We start from the raw sequence: 12,124 nt of genomic DNA, 5'->3' as shown, positions 1-12,124 counted from the left end.
ATTTTATTATTTCATTTTTCTTTATACAAAATCAAAAAACAAATTAATTAAAATTTTTTTTATGATGAGTAATATTAATATACATTATACAAATTAAAACTAAGAGGTCATGGGTGGGTTTCTCATCCCATGCAAAGGTTGGAGGTCATTTTTCTCCCATTTAGGTAGATAATGAAAGCAGCTTCTCTACTTAGATAAATGTAAGGTATGCCTACGTCTTAACCTCCTCCATACACCGTCAAGTTATTGGGGCTCAAAACCCGCGGAAGGCGATACTGAGCAGTTTCTTTCTTTCTTTTTTTACATTATTTCGTAAACTAATAAAAGTTTGGGGGTTAAAATGAAATTTATCATTATTGTCTTTCTTCTTCATATATACATATATGATATATACACCACCATAAACACCACCACACACACAGTACACACCACCGCATATATACGATTTTTTTCGCTATTTTTTTAAGTTTAAAAGCCAATTAAACGAATTTGGGACCTACAAACAAGCAAAAACGTGTGTCTAAGTTCAGAACAAACCATCCGGACGCCACCTCCGACGCCAGTGGTGCTAATAACGTCTTTCACCCCCAAGCGTCGGACGACGTCAGACGCGGGGTGAAAGAGACTATAAGGACCGACCTTAGTAATCTTTTAAGTTTTCATATTGGACTTTTGCATTTAACTAAGATGCCATGAATGCAGCCCTCAAGGACGTGTACAAAAAGGTCTTTGCCGATTCTTATCAACATGGTGCACCTCAGAGGGGCGTGAAAAGGTCGTGGAGACTTTGACCGAATGAATAGAGAACATATACTAGATGAGTACTCGTACAATGCAGTGTGACGTTAACGGTGGTGACAATAGTAGTGTGATTATTAATTTAAAAATAATTGAGGTAAAAAAGAGGTGTATAGTTATTTTAATGTTTGATAGTGTATGTTATAATAATTTCATGATAAATATTATAAGGATGTTAGATGAATTAATTTAAATTAGTGAATAAAAGATATAAGTATCTTTGGTATAAAAAAGTGTTTGATTTTCTAAAATCTGAAAAAACAATAAATTGTTTTATAAGAGGTTATAAATTATAAATATAGATAGAGATATTTAATTTTTATGTACACAACATATCTGATGTATATTCTAACGAAATTGATGTAAATTACCTATAATTGAGGTAAGAATGCTGACTATTTGTACTCAAATTTCCTTTCATATATAGTTTAAAAATTGGTCTAACCGTCTAAAAATATATTTCGAATCAACCATTGATGTAAATGTGATTGATTTAAATGTGATATTAAAATAGTTTTAGAAAATAAAAGTTTAGGCATTTAGGGTGTAATAATTAATTAAGGACAAATTGAGTAATTTCTTATAATTTTTTTAAAGGGATAATTCATTAAGCACAATTAAGTCATTTTCATAATCTTATTTTACTTAACAATTCTTCTTAACTGATACTAGAGGGGTGCCTGCGCAATGCGGCGGTGACAACAGTGTGGTAGTGCCGACGTCGAGTAGTGTAGGTGATTAATGTAAATATAGCTATTGTAAAAGGTGATAGTTATAGATATAGATTATAGATATAGATATAGATAGATTATAGATAAGTCGGCAGTTCGGCACCATATACTGTTGGACTCACGTAGTTGTGACCTTCACCGATCATATATCAGTCCGATATGATAATTGACAAATAATTGAAATCCTTATGTCGGTAAATATACGATGGGCGTATTTACCATTAATGACATAATATAGCGTTTCCCATTAGGTGATTGGAATTATTATGAATTATATTGCACACTTATGAAACACCAGGGGGCTAAAGTATAAATGTTCTATTTATAAATAGAACCTAATTACATTTCATTAGAACTCTTAATCACTTTCTAATCTCTCTTAATTGTGTGCTTATGCTCTCTTAATCACGGTCTAACTACCCAGCCGTATAACACCCCATCAAATATACAATCACCTTAATTTGGAAACCAATCTCAATGACACGTATGTTGAATCAATTAACAGGTTCCTCAGGATATTCAGGTTAATAATCTTAATCATGTTTTACATTATATTTATAATACGAATCATTATTTTCCAACATATACTTGCTGATTTCATAGTCAATTGTCTGTAGACCTTGGTCCTTTAGCCTTAAATTAATCCCTTATTATTTGAACTCGTAATGCTATTGAGTTAATAAATAACACACACGACACTCTAATAACTAAGTTCTTCCAATACACTTAAAATGTACGAGTAATAATTTATTAAATTTTCTTTAGAATAATTCCAAAACCTTATTGCATGAATGGATCTTTTATTGTTTGTATGTTGGTAACACATATATGCAGATTTGTACTTGGAACCTTACAAACTACATAAATACTTTTTTTTCACTATCACTATATATACAAATTTAAAGATTTTGAGTAACAAACCAAAGAGTACCAACAAGAATTCTTTATCTACTACTTACTTTTTGAATTTGAAGACTCTTGACCAGTAGCTGTTATGTAGAATCCGGACCATTGTTATTCATAGCAGTCATTGCACATCTTTGCTACATAATAAGATTGCTTGTACTATTTTACCTCTGTTCATCTTCCATATTATGTCACCCTTTTCACCCTCTTGTTTTATTTCAAACTTACAAACAAAAGATTCCTTCTTTTAAGTATATTATTTTTTCTACTACTTTCCACTCTTTTTACTGTCTTTTTACTCCCATAAAACACAATGGACTTCAAAAGCTCTAAGTATCTTGAAGACCCTACACCATTCTTCCACTCTCTTGAGGTACTAATTTTTTTTCAAATTTCTTGAAATTTTGGGGTGTTTGGTGTTACTTATATAAGTGCTTATTTCTTGTTTTTTAAACAGATAACCATTAATTAACAAAAACTTTAAAAACTGTTTATTTGCTTACTTTAAAAACTTCAAAAGTTTGGCAACTTTTTTCACCAATTGTTACATTTTACAGGAAGTAAGAATGAATAAAGAAAACCCATTTGCAGACTGGTTTCCTGACTCCATGACTAGGAAAACTGGAGCTCCATCAACAATGGGTCGACCCGGTTACACTTTAAGTACAGTTGGGACTAGGAAAAACTTTCCTTCAAAATGGGATGATGCTGAAAAATGGGTCATGAGTGGCCATGAATCTCCTGCTCATGGTGTTGTAAAGTCTGCAGATTTCATGTATAAACAAGAAAAACTTTACAAAACAGAAGCCTTTTCAAATGGATCAAGATTCACAAAAGAAAGTTGTGTTTTTCATGGTCCAAAAAATGCAATTTTGGACCACAATCAAGCTTCCAATGGGGTCTCAACTTTTGATTCTTGTGATGGCCTTCTAAAAGGTAAAACTAAATTTATTCACTTGCATTGTCTTCTTCATATATACTTTTCATGTGCACTTATCTTTAGCTTTATTTGCTCCCCATTGTCACACATAATTTTGTATTTTTACCTTATAGCTCACACACACACACAAAAAAAATTATGATCTTTTTCTTGGTGAAAAATTGTGAAAATGAAGGGGGAGTATGACTATTTTTGTTATTTATGGAATATGTTGATAGACTGAGTTAGCAAAATATAAGATATTGGTCTCATTGTATACTAGTACTTACTTCAGTTTTTGCTATTATATACACTATAATTATATTTTTCAAGCAATTATGTTACATAGAATGGAGCAAAGAAGCACAAATGCACTAGTATGTAAAGCTTTGTTTTGGTTCACACACATGTTGAGTTCTTGACCTATGTTTGGTGGCGCAGATAAATTTACAAACGAGGTAGAAACTGCATTTCCAAAAACCAAATGTTTGGAGCCAATGAGTGAAGCATTTGGATTCAAAACTCAAATAGAGAATTCAACAAGCAATGTGAAATTGGAAGTGATTCAAGAGGCCAAAAACAAAGACATGGGAACCCAGATGACTCCAACGGGCAGCAACACCACCTCGCGGTGCCCAACACCGTTGAAAAGCTTGTCTCCGCCACGACATAACACCCCGTTGTCAATGAAGGACCAGAGCAACTCATTTGACATTATTGAGTTAAAGGAGTGCCATTTAGCTAAAATACAACCATGGACACCATTTGATTTGAATACTTCAAAGTGGAGCTCAAGAGAAGAAGAAGAGGAGGAAATATCAAAAAGTTTGAGGCATTTTGAGATAAAAAATGAATGTTTGGATAGCATTTCAGGGCCTAGACCTTCTGCCTGGGAAGAAAAAGATATGTCTCCCCCGTGCATAAGGTGAGTAACGTAACACCATCATACTAGACCAAACTGATCATCTATCTAAAGATAATCAGATTATCGGTTTCATATACTTGTAATTGATAATCTGATTAACTTTGGACCGGAATAATCAGTTTTGGATAATGTATGAAAGTAGCTTATCCATGCTCTGATTATTCCAAAGCATGACCCAAACATCCCTTCAAACATAGGTTTTTGGAGAAAACAACATTTGACTTTATGTTTTATTCTTTCTTCTGCAGGTATCAAATTCAGGAAGCAAAAATTCAAGCATGGGTGAAACTCCAGAAGGCCAAAGCAGAAGAGCAGTCAAGAAAGCTTGAGGTGAAAACTTTTTTTTTTCTCCACAATTAAAAAAGAAAAAGAGAAACCAACTAAACCAAAAGATTTGGGATTTGAACACTCTAATTAAGTTAACAAAATGGGCTGTAGGTAAAGATTCAAAAAATGAGATCAAAACATGAAGAGAAAATGATGAAAAAGATGATGCTAGTTCATCGAAAAGCAGAGGAGTTGAGGGCAGCGGCTCAGCTCGAGCACACCGAGACGACTTCCAAATCGAACAAGACGATGAACCGCCACCCAAGTGTGCATTTTTCGGGCCACCAGGGCTCCTGTGGTTGCTTGATTGGTAATTGATCTAGAAAGAATAATAGGATTAGTACACTAGATTAGGGGGGTTAATCTACAATTTTTAATTACAAAAAAAGTTTGACATGACACAGAATTGCTTTGGATTCATGTCAAAAGGCTTACAACCATAACTTTGTCCTCTTCTTCTTCAAAGATTACTTTTACTTGCACGGCATTACTTTTGTCTGTTCAAAGATTGCTTTCGCCAACAATCACTGTTTTGGCAAAAGTTAAAATCATTGCAGCTTTATTATATCTTGTGTTCCTATACCCACAGTAATTATTCCCTCTACACATTTTAGGCCTTAGGTTTGCATATATGATTGGTTTTTTATTGTGTTTGAGTTTAAAATCGAGGGTGGCGTAAAGTTTTTACCATAACTGATAACAAAGTTACACTTGTAATTTGAACCTGATAGGTCAAATTATTGAACTCTAAAATAGAGCTTTTTAGTTTTTGATGGGGCTTGCTGACTTGCTCTTATTCAACATTGCTTTGCTCTTAGAACTAACAAAATCTACGATTGATGTAAATATCTGGTTGTTAGAGGTGTGTACATTTTCTCCTTCATAAAAGAAAACTAAAAAAATTAAGATTCAATGGCTAGGGGTGTGGTTGACAGAGCTTGACTATGAAAAATGAGATTACATATATTTCCACCATATAACTATATATCATCTTTTAAAATATTTGTCTTTTTATGTTATTTTATATTCATAATTTGATAACCAAAAGGAAAAAGAAAAATAAAATAAAAAAAAATCGGTTTTCATTGTCAATATTGACGAGATGAAAAAATGCCAACGGGTTTGCTACGTCACCCAATTCAACAAAAAACTGAGCCAATTCAGAGGTCACCTAAAAAAAAAAACAATTAATCAGGTTAATTGGGTAGGGCTCGGTAACCAAATAACTAACTTTTTAACTTTCGTTGCACCAAACTGAACTAAGTATAATTGACCAAAACCAAATTAGGACCCTTACCAGATGAAGTGTCAGATTGAATTAAATAAGCCAAACCCCGCAACAACTCAATATATATTTGTAGTGGTAATCGGTTTATTAACTGGAGGTTTTATGAAGAAAAAATAGGCATTACTAGTAACATTGCATAGTTGAATTAAATCGGCTTTACCAAACCCATATAACTGAATCCATTTTATTTCTAATTTGGGTGTCCCAGATATCTTTCCCCTGAAACCAAACTATTATTCAGGTCCTCCCATTACTGAAAGTGAATCCTCTTTAGCCAACCCCAATAAGCCAGATGGGGCATTTTTAGGACAAGCCAAACTAACATACTCTTGCATACAATCGCAGAACTCCACACATGAAAGTTGATGTATGCCATGAACTTTTACTATACATCATTCAATCTAAGTAGAAAACTTGAAACTACACTAAACAATATAAGGTGCACAACCAAAAGAGAGAATGTAAGTAAACGTACCAAAGGAACTGCAAAATGTTATATAATGCTAATGCTAACGCAAGATATATTTTCGATAGAATCTCATTGAGCAGAAAACGTAAACACAATTAACAAAAGTTTGGCAAAGCTATAAAAGAGAGTTATTTGACCTTTTTATTTCAAAATTTTCAAGGCCTGTTTGTCACGATTCATGAACAAAAGTAACAAAAAACTCGTATGATAGATTTAATCGCGGAACTCATCCATGAACTTCTTGTGGAAATCTGTCAACCGTGAAACAATGGCTGGAATCTTCTCCTCCTGTGGCAATATCGTGCACCTAAAATGCCATGTTCCAGGGACCTGTTGTAAACCAAACAATAACAGTCTATCAATTAAACAAATAACTCATGTGGAAAAGGCTAACTAATTAATAACAGATCCTTTAATTGCTGTAGTTTAGCCTAATAATGTTTAGTGAACATAGTATCTAAAATCCAAGAATCTTTACCTGACCAAAACCAGAACCAGGAACCACAACTATACCAGTGGCATTCAAAAGGCGGGTAGCATAATATGCATCAGGTGCCTTCTTAGCTGCCTCTGCTTCTTTTATTGCTTTGTTAGGCAGTCGAATGCGTGGAAAAAGATACATTGCGCCTTCAGCTTTGTTACAAGTAACACCCTCTAAGCTGTTTAGTGCATCTTCCAATGTCTATTGTTTATTAATGGGAAGAAAAAAGGCAAAATAAAGAATTATCAAGATTTTTCCTCAATTTTATGATAGATTAACGCATACATAATACCAATCCAAGTATTGTTAATCTGAACTGACCTTTGCACGTCTTGCCAGTGATTGTAGGATGCCATCTTTTTCAGAGAAATAGGACTCGTATGACTCATCTCCAACCTGCATACTCGCACATATCAGACTTACTATTATACTGAATTAACCACCCGCCATTCTTAATACAAAATAGAATTGCACAACACACAGTGAGAAAGATACCTTTGGAGGGCTCATAACAAGGCTTGCAAGAATCTGACCAGAGATGTTTGAGCACAGATTCACTGATGCCACCTTGTAAATTTGTTCCCTAACTTCAGGAGTAAAACCAGTGACCTCCATGTAACCACCTCTTTTCCCACACTCCCCATAATAGCCTTAGAAGCAGAAAAATAGTCATTCAGAAATTTGATGGATACGTGTAATTACCCTGAAATACTGCTTTTACAAACAAACAAATAAATAAAAAGAACCACCTTTAGACACTGATTGAAACGAAACCAAGGGGATATCCTTGTCACCATATCCCATAGAGCGAGATACTTTCTTGAAAGAGTGAAATTGCTTCTCGGGAACATAGATGTTTTCTTGGTAAACCTGCATAACATACATATACAAAAAGATCAGATGGAACACAACCCTGCATAACTGATACTTTGACAAAATTGTAAAATTTCATACCTCATCTGCTAGAAGAACCAAACCTTCTTTCTTGCAGAACTCCACAATATCTCGTTGGTTCTCCTCAGCAAGAACCTAAACAAAATTCATTGGAAAAAATAATCAGTAAATTATTTATAATAGATAAGAGACGGTACATCCTTTAATGTTAAGAACACAAATATATATATATATATATATATATATTCACCTGGCCTGTTGGGTTGCCTGGATTAATAACAACCAAAGCCCTAACAGTAATACCCTTTTGTCTAGCAGTTTCCAGTTGCTTCTTAAGTTCAGAAATCTCAAGTCCCCAACCGGTAGCTTCGTCAAGATAATAAGGAACCTGAAAAATCATTATGCACAGCTCTATTACACTATTTATTAAATTGAGGTTAAACAAGGTCACTCTTAAACTCAGTCAGTAACAAAGAGGCTACAAATAACAAACATTTTTTGGAAACAATAACACATACAAGAGTGCCACCGTGTAGAGCGATTGAAGCAGAGTAAAGAGGGTACTGAGGAATTGGACAAAAAATTCCATCACTCTCTGATCTTATCAGTAACTGCATCATCATATGGACCTGGTATAGAAACAAAATATAATCTATAGTTAAATTGCCTTGTTTCGCTAATTTCAAAATCTTTTACTTAATGATACAAACACAGAACAGAAATCTTTACCGCTGGACTTGCACCATCTGTCAAGAAAATATCATTTGGATCAGCAGGGAAACCATCACGAGCTTCAATCCCAGCAGCAATGCTATCACGCAATCCCTTGATACCCTGATCTCAATTGCAAAATAGTCACATCACAACTCTGGAAAGCTACAAATAAACAAAACTTTTACCTGGCTGTGACTATATGCCCCGGTAGCTCTTCCAGGAATTTGATCAAGGATCTGCCATGCTCGCTCTATGGAATCCGCACTGAAGGAGTTCACCAAAAGTCATAATAAGAATAAGATACATGATGACTATGTTTAACTATGCACATCAAGGTACTTGAAATATTGAATACACATAAGAAATCACCAAAGTTATAAAACTAAAACCCGTTTTAAGGTATTCATACCTAAACAAACCCTGTGTTTCGCTCTTGTCCAATATGGCGGGATGATCACACAATGCGAGAACCTCTCTGAAGAAAGTGATCGGTTGTTGACCAAGTGATTGTGGATTTCCAATGTTACAGTAAAGTATCTGCCAATATCAAAGTATACCATCACTTAAGCAAAATTATACACCTCTCTAACAGAAAAAAAAAAAAAAAAGCATTCAGAAAACGATACCTCCTCAAATGGATGAGAACCAGGATTTGCTTGCAAGTCTTGCTGTAATTTCTGTAATGCATGAACTTAAAACATCAATAACTGATACCTTATGTCGAAACAACTCATTATACAACACAAATCAATAGATTACCTGAGCCAAGGAGACAATTTCACCACGAACAGCATACTCGCATTTCAATACCTGGCAATAAAGGCAAAAACATGAGCCCAAATGTCAACCACTTTCAATTGTCATGCAATCAGTTCAAAACCACTATTATAGATACAAATCTGTGAATATATACTATATAAAATTTATGTATTTTTACAAAATATAGGCTTCAACTTTCTATCAAGTTATACGAGTAATATAATTTCAAAAAAGCTCATCCAAACACTTGATTAGTGGACACTTTTTTTAATATCTCTAACAGAAGTTCTCTATATATGCTGTTAATGATACTTCCAAATAGTTACTAGATCCACTAAGTTTATTCACAACTTTTTACTTATCTATAAGCAGATTCATAAGCATATATCCATAACTTTACAACAATACTATAGACTCTATATATACTACAAATGAATATTACATGTATATATTGAAGATGAACAGATTAAATTTTACAAGCAAACCAAAACTATAGGAATCTTAAAAATTAACATAATCAGCTGATATAAAATTTTGAAATGGAAAGGTAATAATAGACCTTAGGGTTTAGTGATTCGACGGTGACTGGCGGCGTTGAGAGATCGGAAGCCATGGACGGAGGTGTATCGGAAGGAGGTGAATTAAGTGATGTAAAAAATCTAGCAAGTTTTGAAGAAGAAGAGGAATAATTAGAATTTGATTTGGATGTGGTGGTTTTGAGTAAAGTTTTGGCTCTGTGTGCTACGAATTTCCGCATTGCCAACCCCTTTTTATATTTATGGGCGTGATTATTATGTATTAACGTATGTATCTATATGTTGTATCTATAGGTCAAGATTTGTGTGATCAAGGGAGAGCAGACACGCAGGAAGATTCCTTAACATCAATTACTCAATTCGGACACGATTTTCTTTTCGTTTTTGTTTCAGCCCACGGATCTCAACTTGTTTTCCAATCTATACTTTTTTTAACTTTTAACATACGAGTAATTTTTTTAAAAAAAGTAACTTTTAACATAATAATTACCATTTTTTAGAGGTAAATTTTAACTACTACCAAAAAAATATACTTCATAAAATACAATTACAGTTATTTTAAAAATTATTAATTAAGTCTATTAAATACATGTGATATGTATTTTACGAACATACTTAGAATTATCTTTTATTCATATAATAATGAAGCTGGGTAATAGCCCCATTAACCACCAACATCCACTTAGAATAATCAGAGGATTATTAAGTAGTTAAGATTCACTAGCCTGGTTGACGAATTATTTATGTGTGAATATATCATTATTTAGATTAGATTAGATTAGATATGAATAGATTAAGAAAAGATTTAACTTGGGTGGTTACAAACTATATTCGAAGAAGTAATGCTGATTTTCAAATTTTAGAAATGATTTAACTTGGGGTTACAAACTATATTCGAAGAAGTAATGCTGATTTTCAAAATTTGGATTATCAACATTCAATGTAATGAAGTGTGCTAAATTGCTAAAAGATTTAAAAAGATATAACTTTGCCCATATATGTATTCTTATTCAGTTTAGAAATGGTGTTTTTAGTATGTCAAGTGTGTTTTGGTTGTGTCAAGTGAGTTTTGGTATAAATATTTAGAAATGTTGTTACGTGCATTTTTTACATTAAAAGCTTATTTTTTGAGTTTTATGATAAAAATGTATAATATGATATTTTATATAACAACCCACCTAAAATTTTTACGAAGAAGTCATTAATACTATAACATATCTCTAGTCTACAACACCATGCAACTAAGGCTCATCCTTATAAGTCGTCTCCCTCTGCCCGAAGTGCGTCCGACGCAGCCACCCTCGAAGACGCTGGTAGCACCAGTTGCGTCTAGGTTGGCATCTTGGTGTTTCTTTTAATATTAGACACGTGTTTTGTGAAGGAAAGTGAGGCTCGAAAAGATGATGTGAGAGGAAGAAGTGGGGAAGAAGTGAAGGTTATAACTTATAAGGAGGACGGGTTCTCTGTGTGTCTAGAAGAAAGAACTGATACTGTTAGACGTGGATTATAAGTATGGTGCTATAAAGAGGGACCAATGAGTTCTCCAAAATCTTATTGTTGTTTTCTCTGTTAATGCCTTATTGTGGATTTATGGTAGAAGCTTCAGTCGAACTTCTAAAATTTAATTTTAATAATGTCAATGTTAATTTCAATTCGTAAAACACAACAATGAAGCATTCTTTTGGTTTTTAGATGATGGATTCATTCAAATCATTAAATGTGTTCCATGAAGTCATGGATATCCTTGAATACACGAATACAACATGTTAGACTTTGAGGTTTTTGGATGGCTGGACAAAGTCTATCCCACGTATAGCTTAAGTTATCGGACCAATTGACAATCGTCTCATGTCCAATTGTCCATAAGTTTGATGACGTGTCAACCCCGAGCGAATTGATTTAATTAATCAGGTCGATTTATTGAACCGCAAACCAACCCATTCAATAGATATATTAGCCAAGCCCATCCATTAATGTACGACCCATGCTAATTTTAGTCATATTAATCCGTTTATAACTAAAACTAATTTATCATCAACAATTCAACATGAATCTATTTAATATATTTGTGTATGTGCCAATCGCCTAAATGTGAGACAGCATGATTCATGAATCAATTAAGGTACCACAATGGCACAATGTGAGTTCTATTACTTAATTCGAATTTAGATCTGGCTTGTAAGAGGACTCATTTAAACAAAAATTCAAAAAATTCCTGACATAAAATTCATGTTCAAGTTCATATTCGTAATTTCATAATTTGTCACACCATCTCCCAGCTTCATGTACAAGTTGTTTAATTTCCTTGTTTGTTTCGACATTTTTTACATTAACATTCAAGAAGATGAAAGAATCAATAATGGAAAATTTTTCACTT

At 33.5% G+C, this 12,124-nt stretch overlaps 2 protein-coding genes across 2 annotated transcripts; one reads left to right on the top strand and one right to left on the bottom strand.

Moving 5' to 3' along the window:
* The first annotated feature begins 3,639 nt into the window (after nt 1-3,639).
* On the top strand, nt 3,640-5,026 carry LOC122598551. Its single transcript, XM_043771143.1, has 3 exons — nt 3,640-4,279; nt 4,528-4,609; nt 4,718-5,026. Exons 1-3 carry the CDS (start codon nt 3,780-3,782, stop codon nt 4,922-4,924), a joined length of 789 nt encoding a protein of 262 aa, XP_043627078.1. The 5' UTR covers nt 3,640-3,779; the 3' UTR covers nt 4,925-5,026.
* A 1,366-nt stretch (nt 5,027-6,392) lies between these two features.
* Nucleotides 6,393-9,983, bottom strand: LOC122595183 (alanine aminotransferase 2). The gene is made up of 14 exons (XM_043767514.1): nt 9,771-9,983; nt 9,212-9,262; nt 9,079-9,129; nt 8,862-8,989; nt 8,638-8,716; nt 8,468-8,572; nt 8,257-8,367; nt 7,989-8,126; nt 7,799-7,873; nt 7,594-7,714; nt 7,340-7,494; nt 7,166-7,240; nt 6,842-7,045; nt 6,393-6,693 (listed from the first exon to the last, which is right to left on the bottom strand). The coding sequence occupies exons 1-14, from the start codon at nt 9,966-9,968 to the stop codon at nt 6,577-6,579; spliced, it is 1,608 nt and encodes a 535-aa protein (XP_043623449.1). The 5' UTR covers nt 9,969-9,983; the 3' UTR covers nt 6,393-6,576.
* Nucleotides 9,984-12,124: the final 2,141 nt, after the last annotated feature.

This window comes from Erigeron canadensis, chromosome 4 (assembly GCF_010389155.1).
Source record: "Erigeron canadensis isolate Cc75 chromosome 4, C_canadensis_v1, whole genome shotgun sequence".
Classification (NCBI taxonomy): Eukaryota; Viridiplantae; Streptophyta; class Magnoliopsida; order Asterales; family Asteraceae; genus Erigeron; species Erigeron canadensis.
Note: the sequence above shows the minus strand (reverse complement) of the source record. Positions and strands in the feature narration are given on the sequence as shown.

Excerpts from the sequence above, each read along its gene's own strand:
- LOC122598551 (XM_043771143.1), top strand. The coding sequence starts at position 3,780 with ATGTTTGGTGGCGCAGATAAATTTACAAACGAGGTAGAAACTGCATTT. Across the intron at positions 4,280-4,527 it reads ATGTCTCCCCCGTGCATAAG|GTATCAAATTCAGGAAGCAA; the intron begins GTGAGTAACGTA and ends TTTCTTCTGCAG. Across the intron at positions 4,610-4,717 it reads AGCAGTCAAGAAAGCTTGAG|GTAAAGATTCAAAAAATGAG; the intron begins GTGAAAACTTTT and ends AATGGGCTGTAG.
- LOC122595183 (XM_043767514.1), bottom strand. The coding sequence starts at position 9,968 with ATGCGGAAATTCGTAGCACACAGAGCCAAAACTTTACTCAAAACCACC. Across the intron at positions 8,127-8,256 it reads CTCTACACGGTGGCACTCTT|GTTCCTTATTATCTTGACGA; the intron begins GTATGTGTTATT and ends ATGATTTTTCAG. Across the intron at positions 7,495-7,593 it reads GTTTCAATCAGTGTCTAAAG|GCTATTATGGGGAGTGTGGG; the intron begins GTGGTTCTTTTT and ends TCTGCTTCTAAG.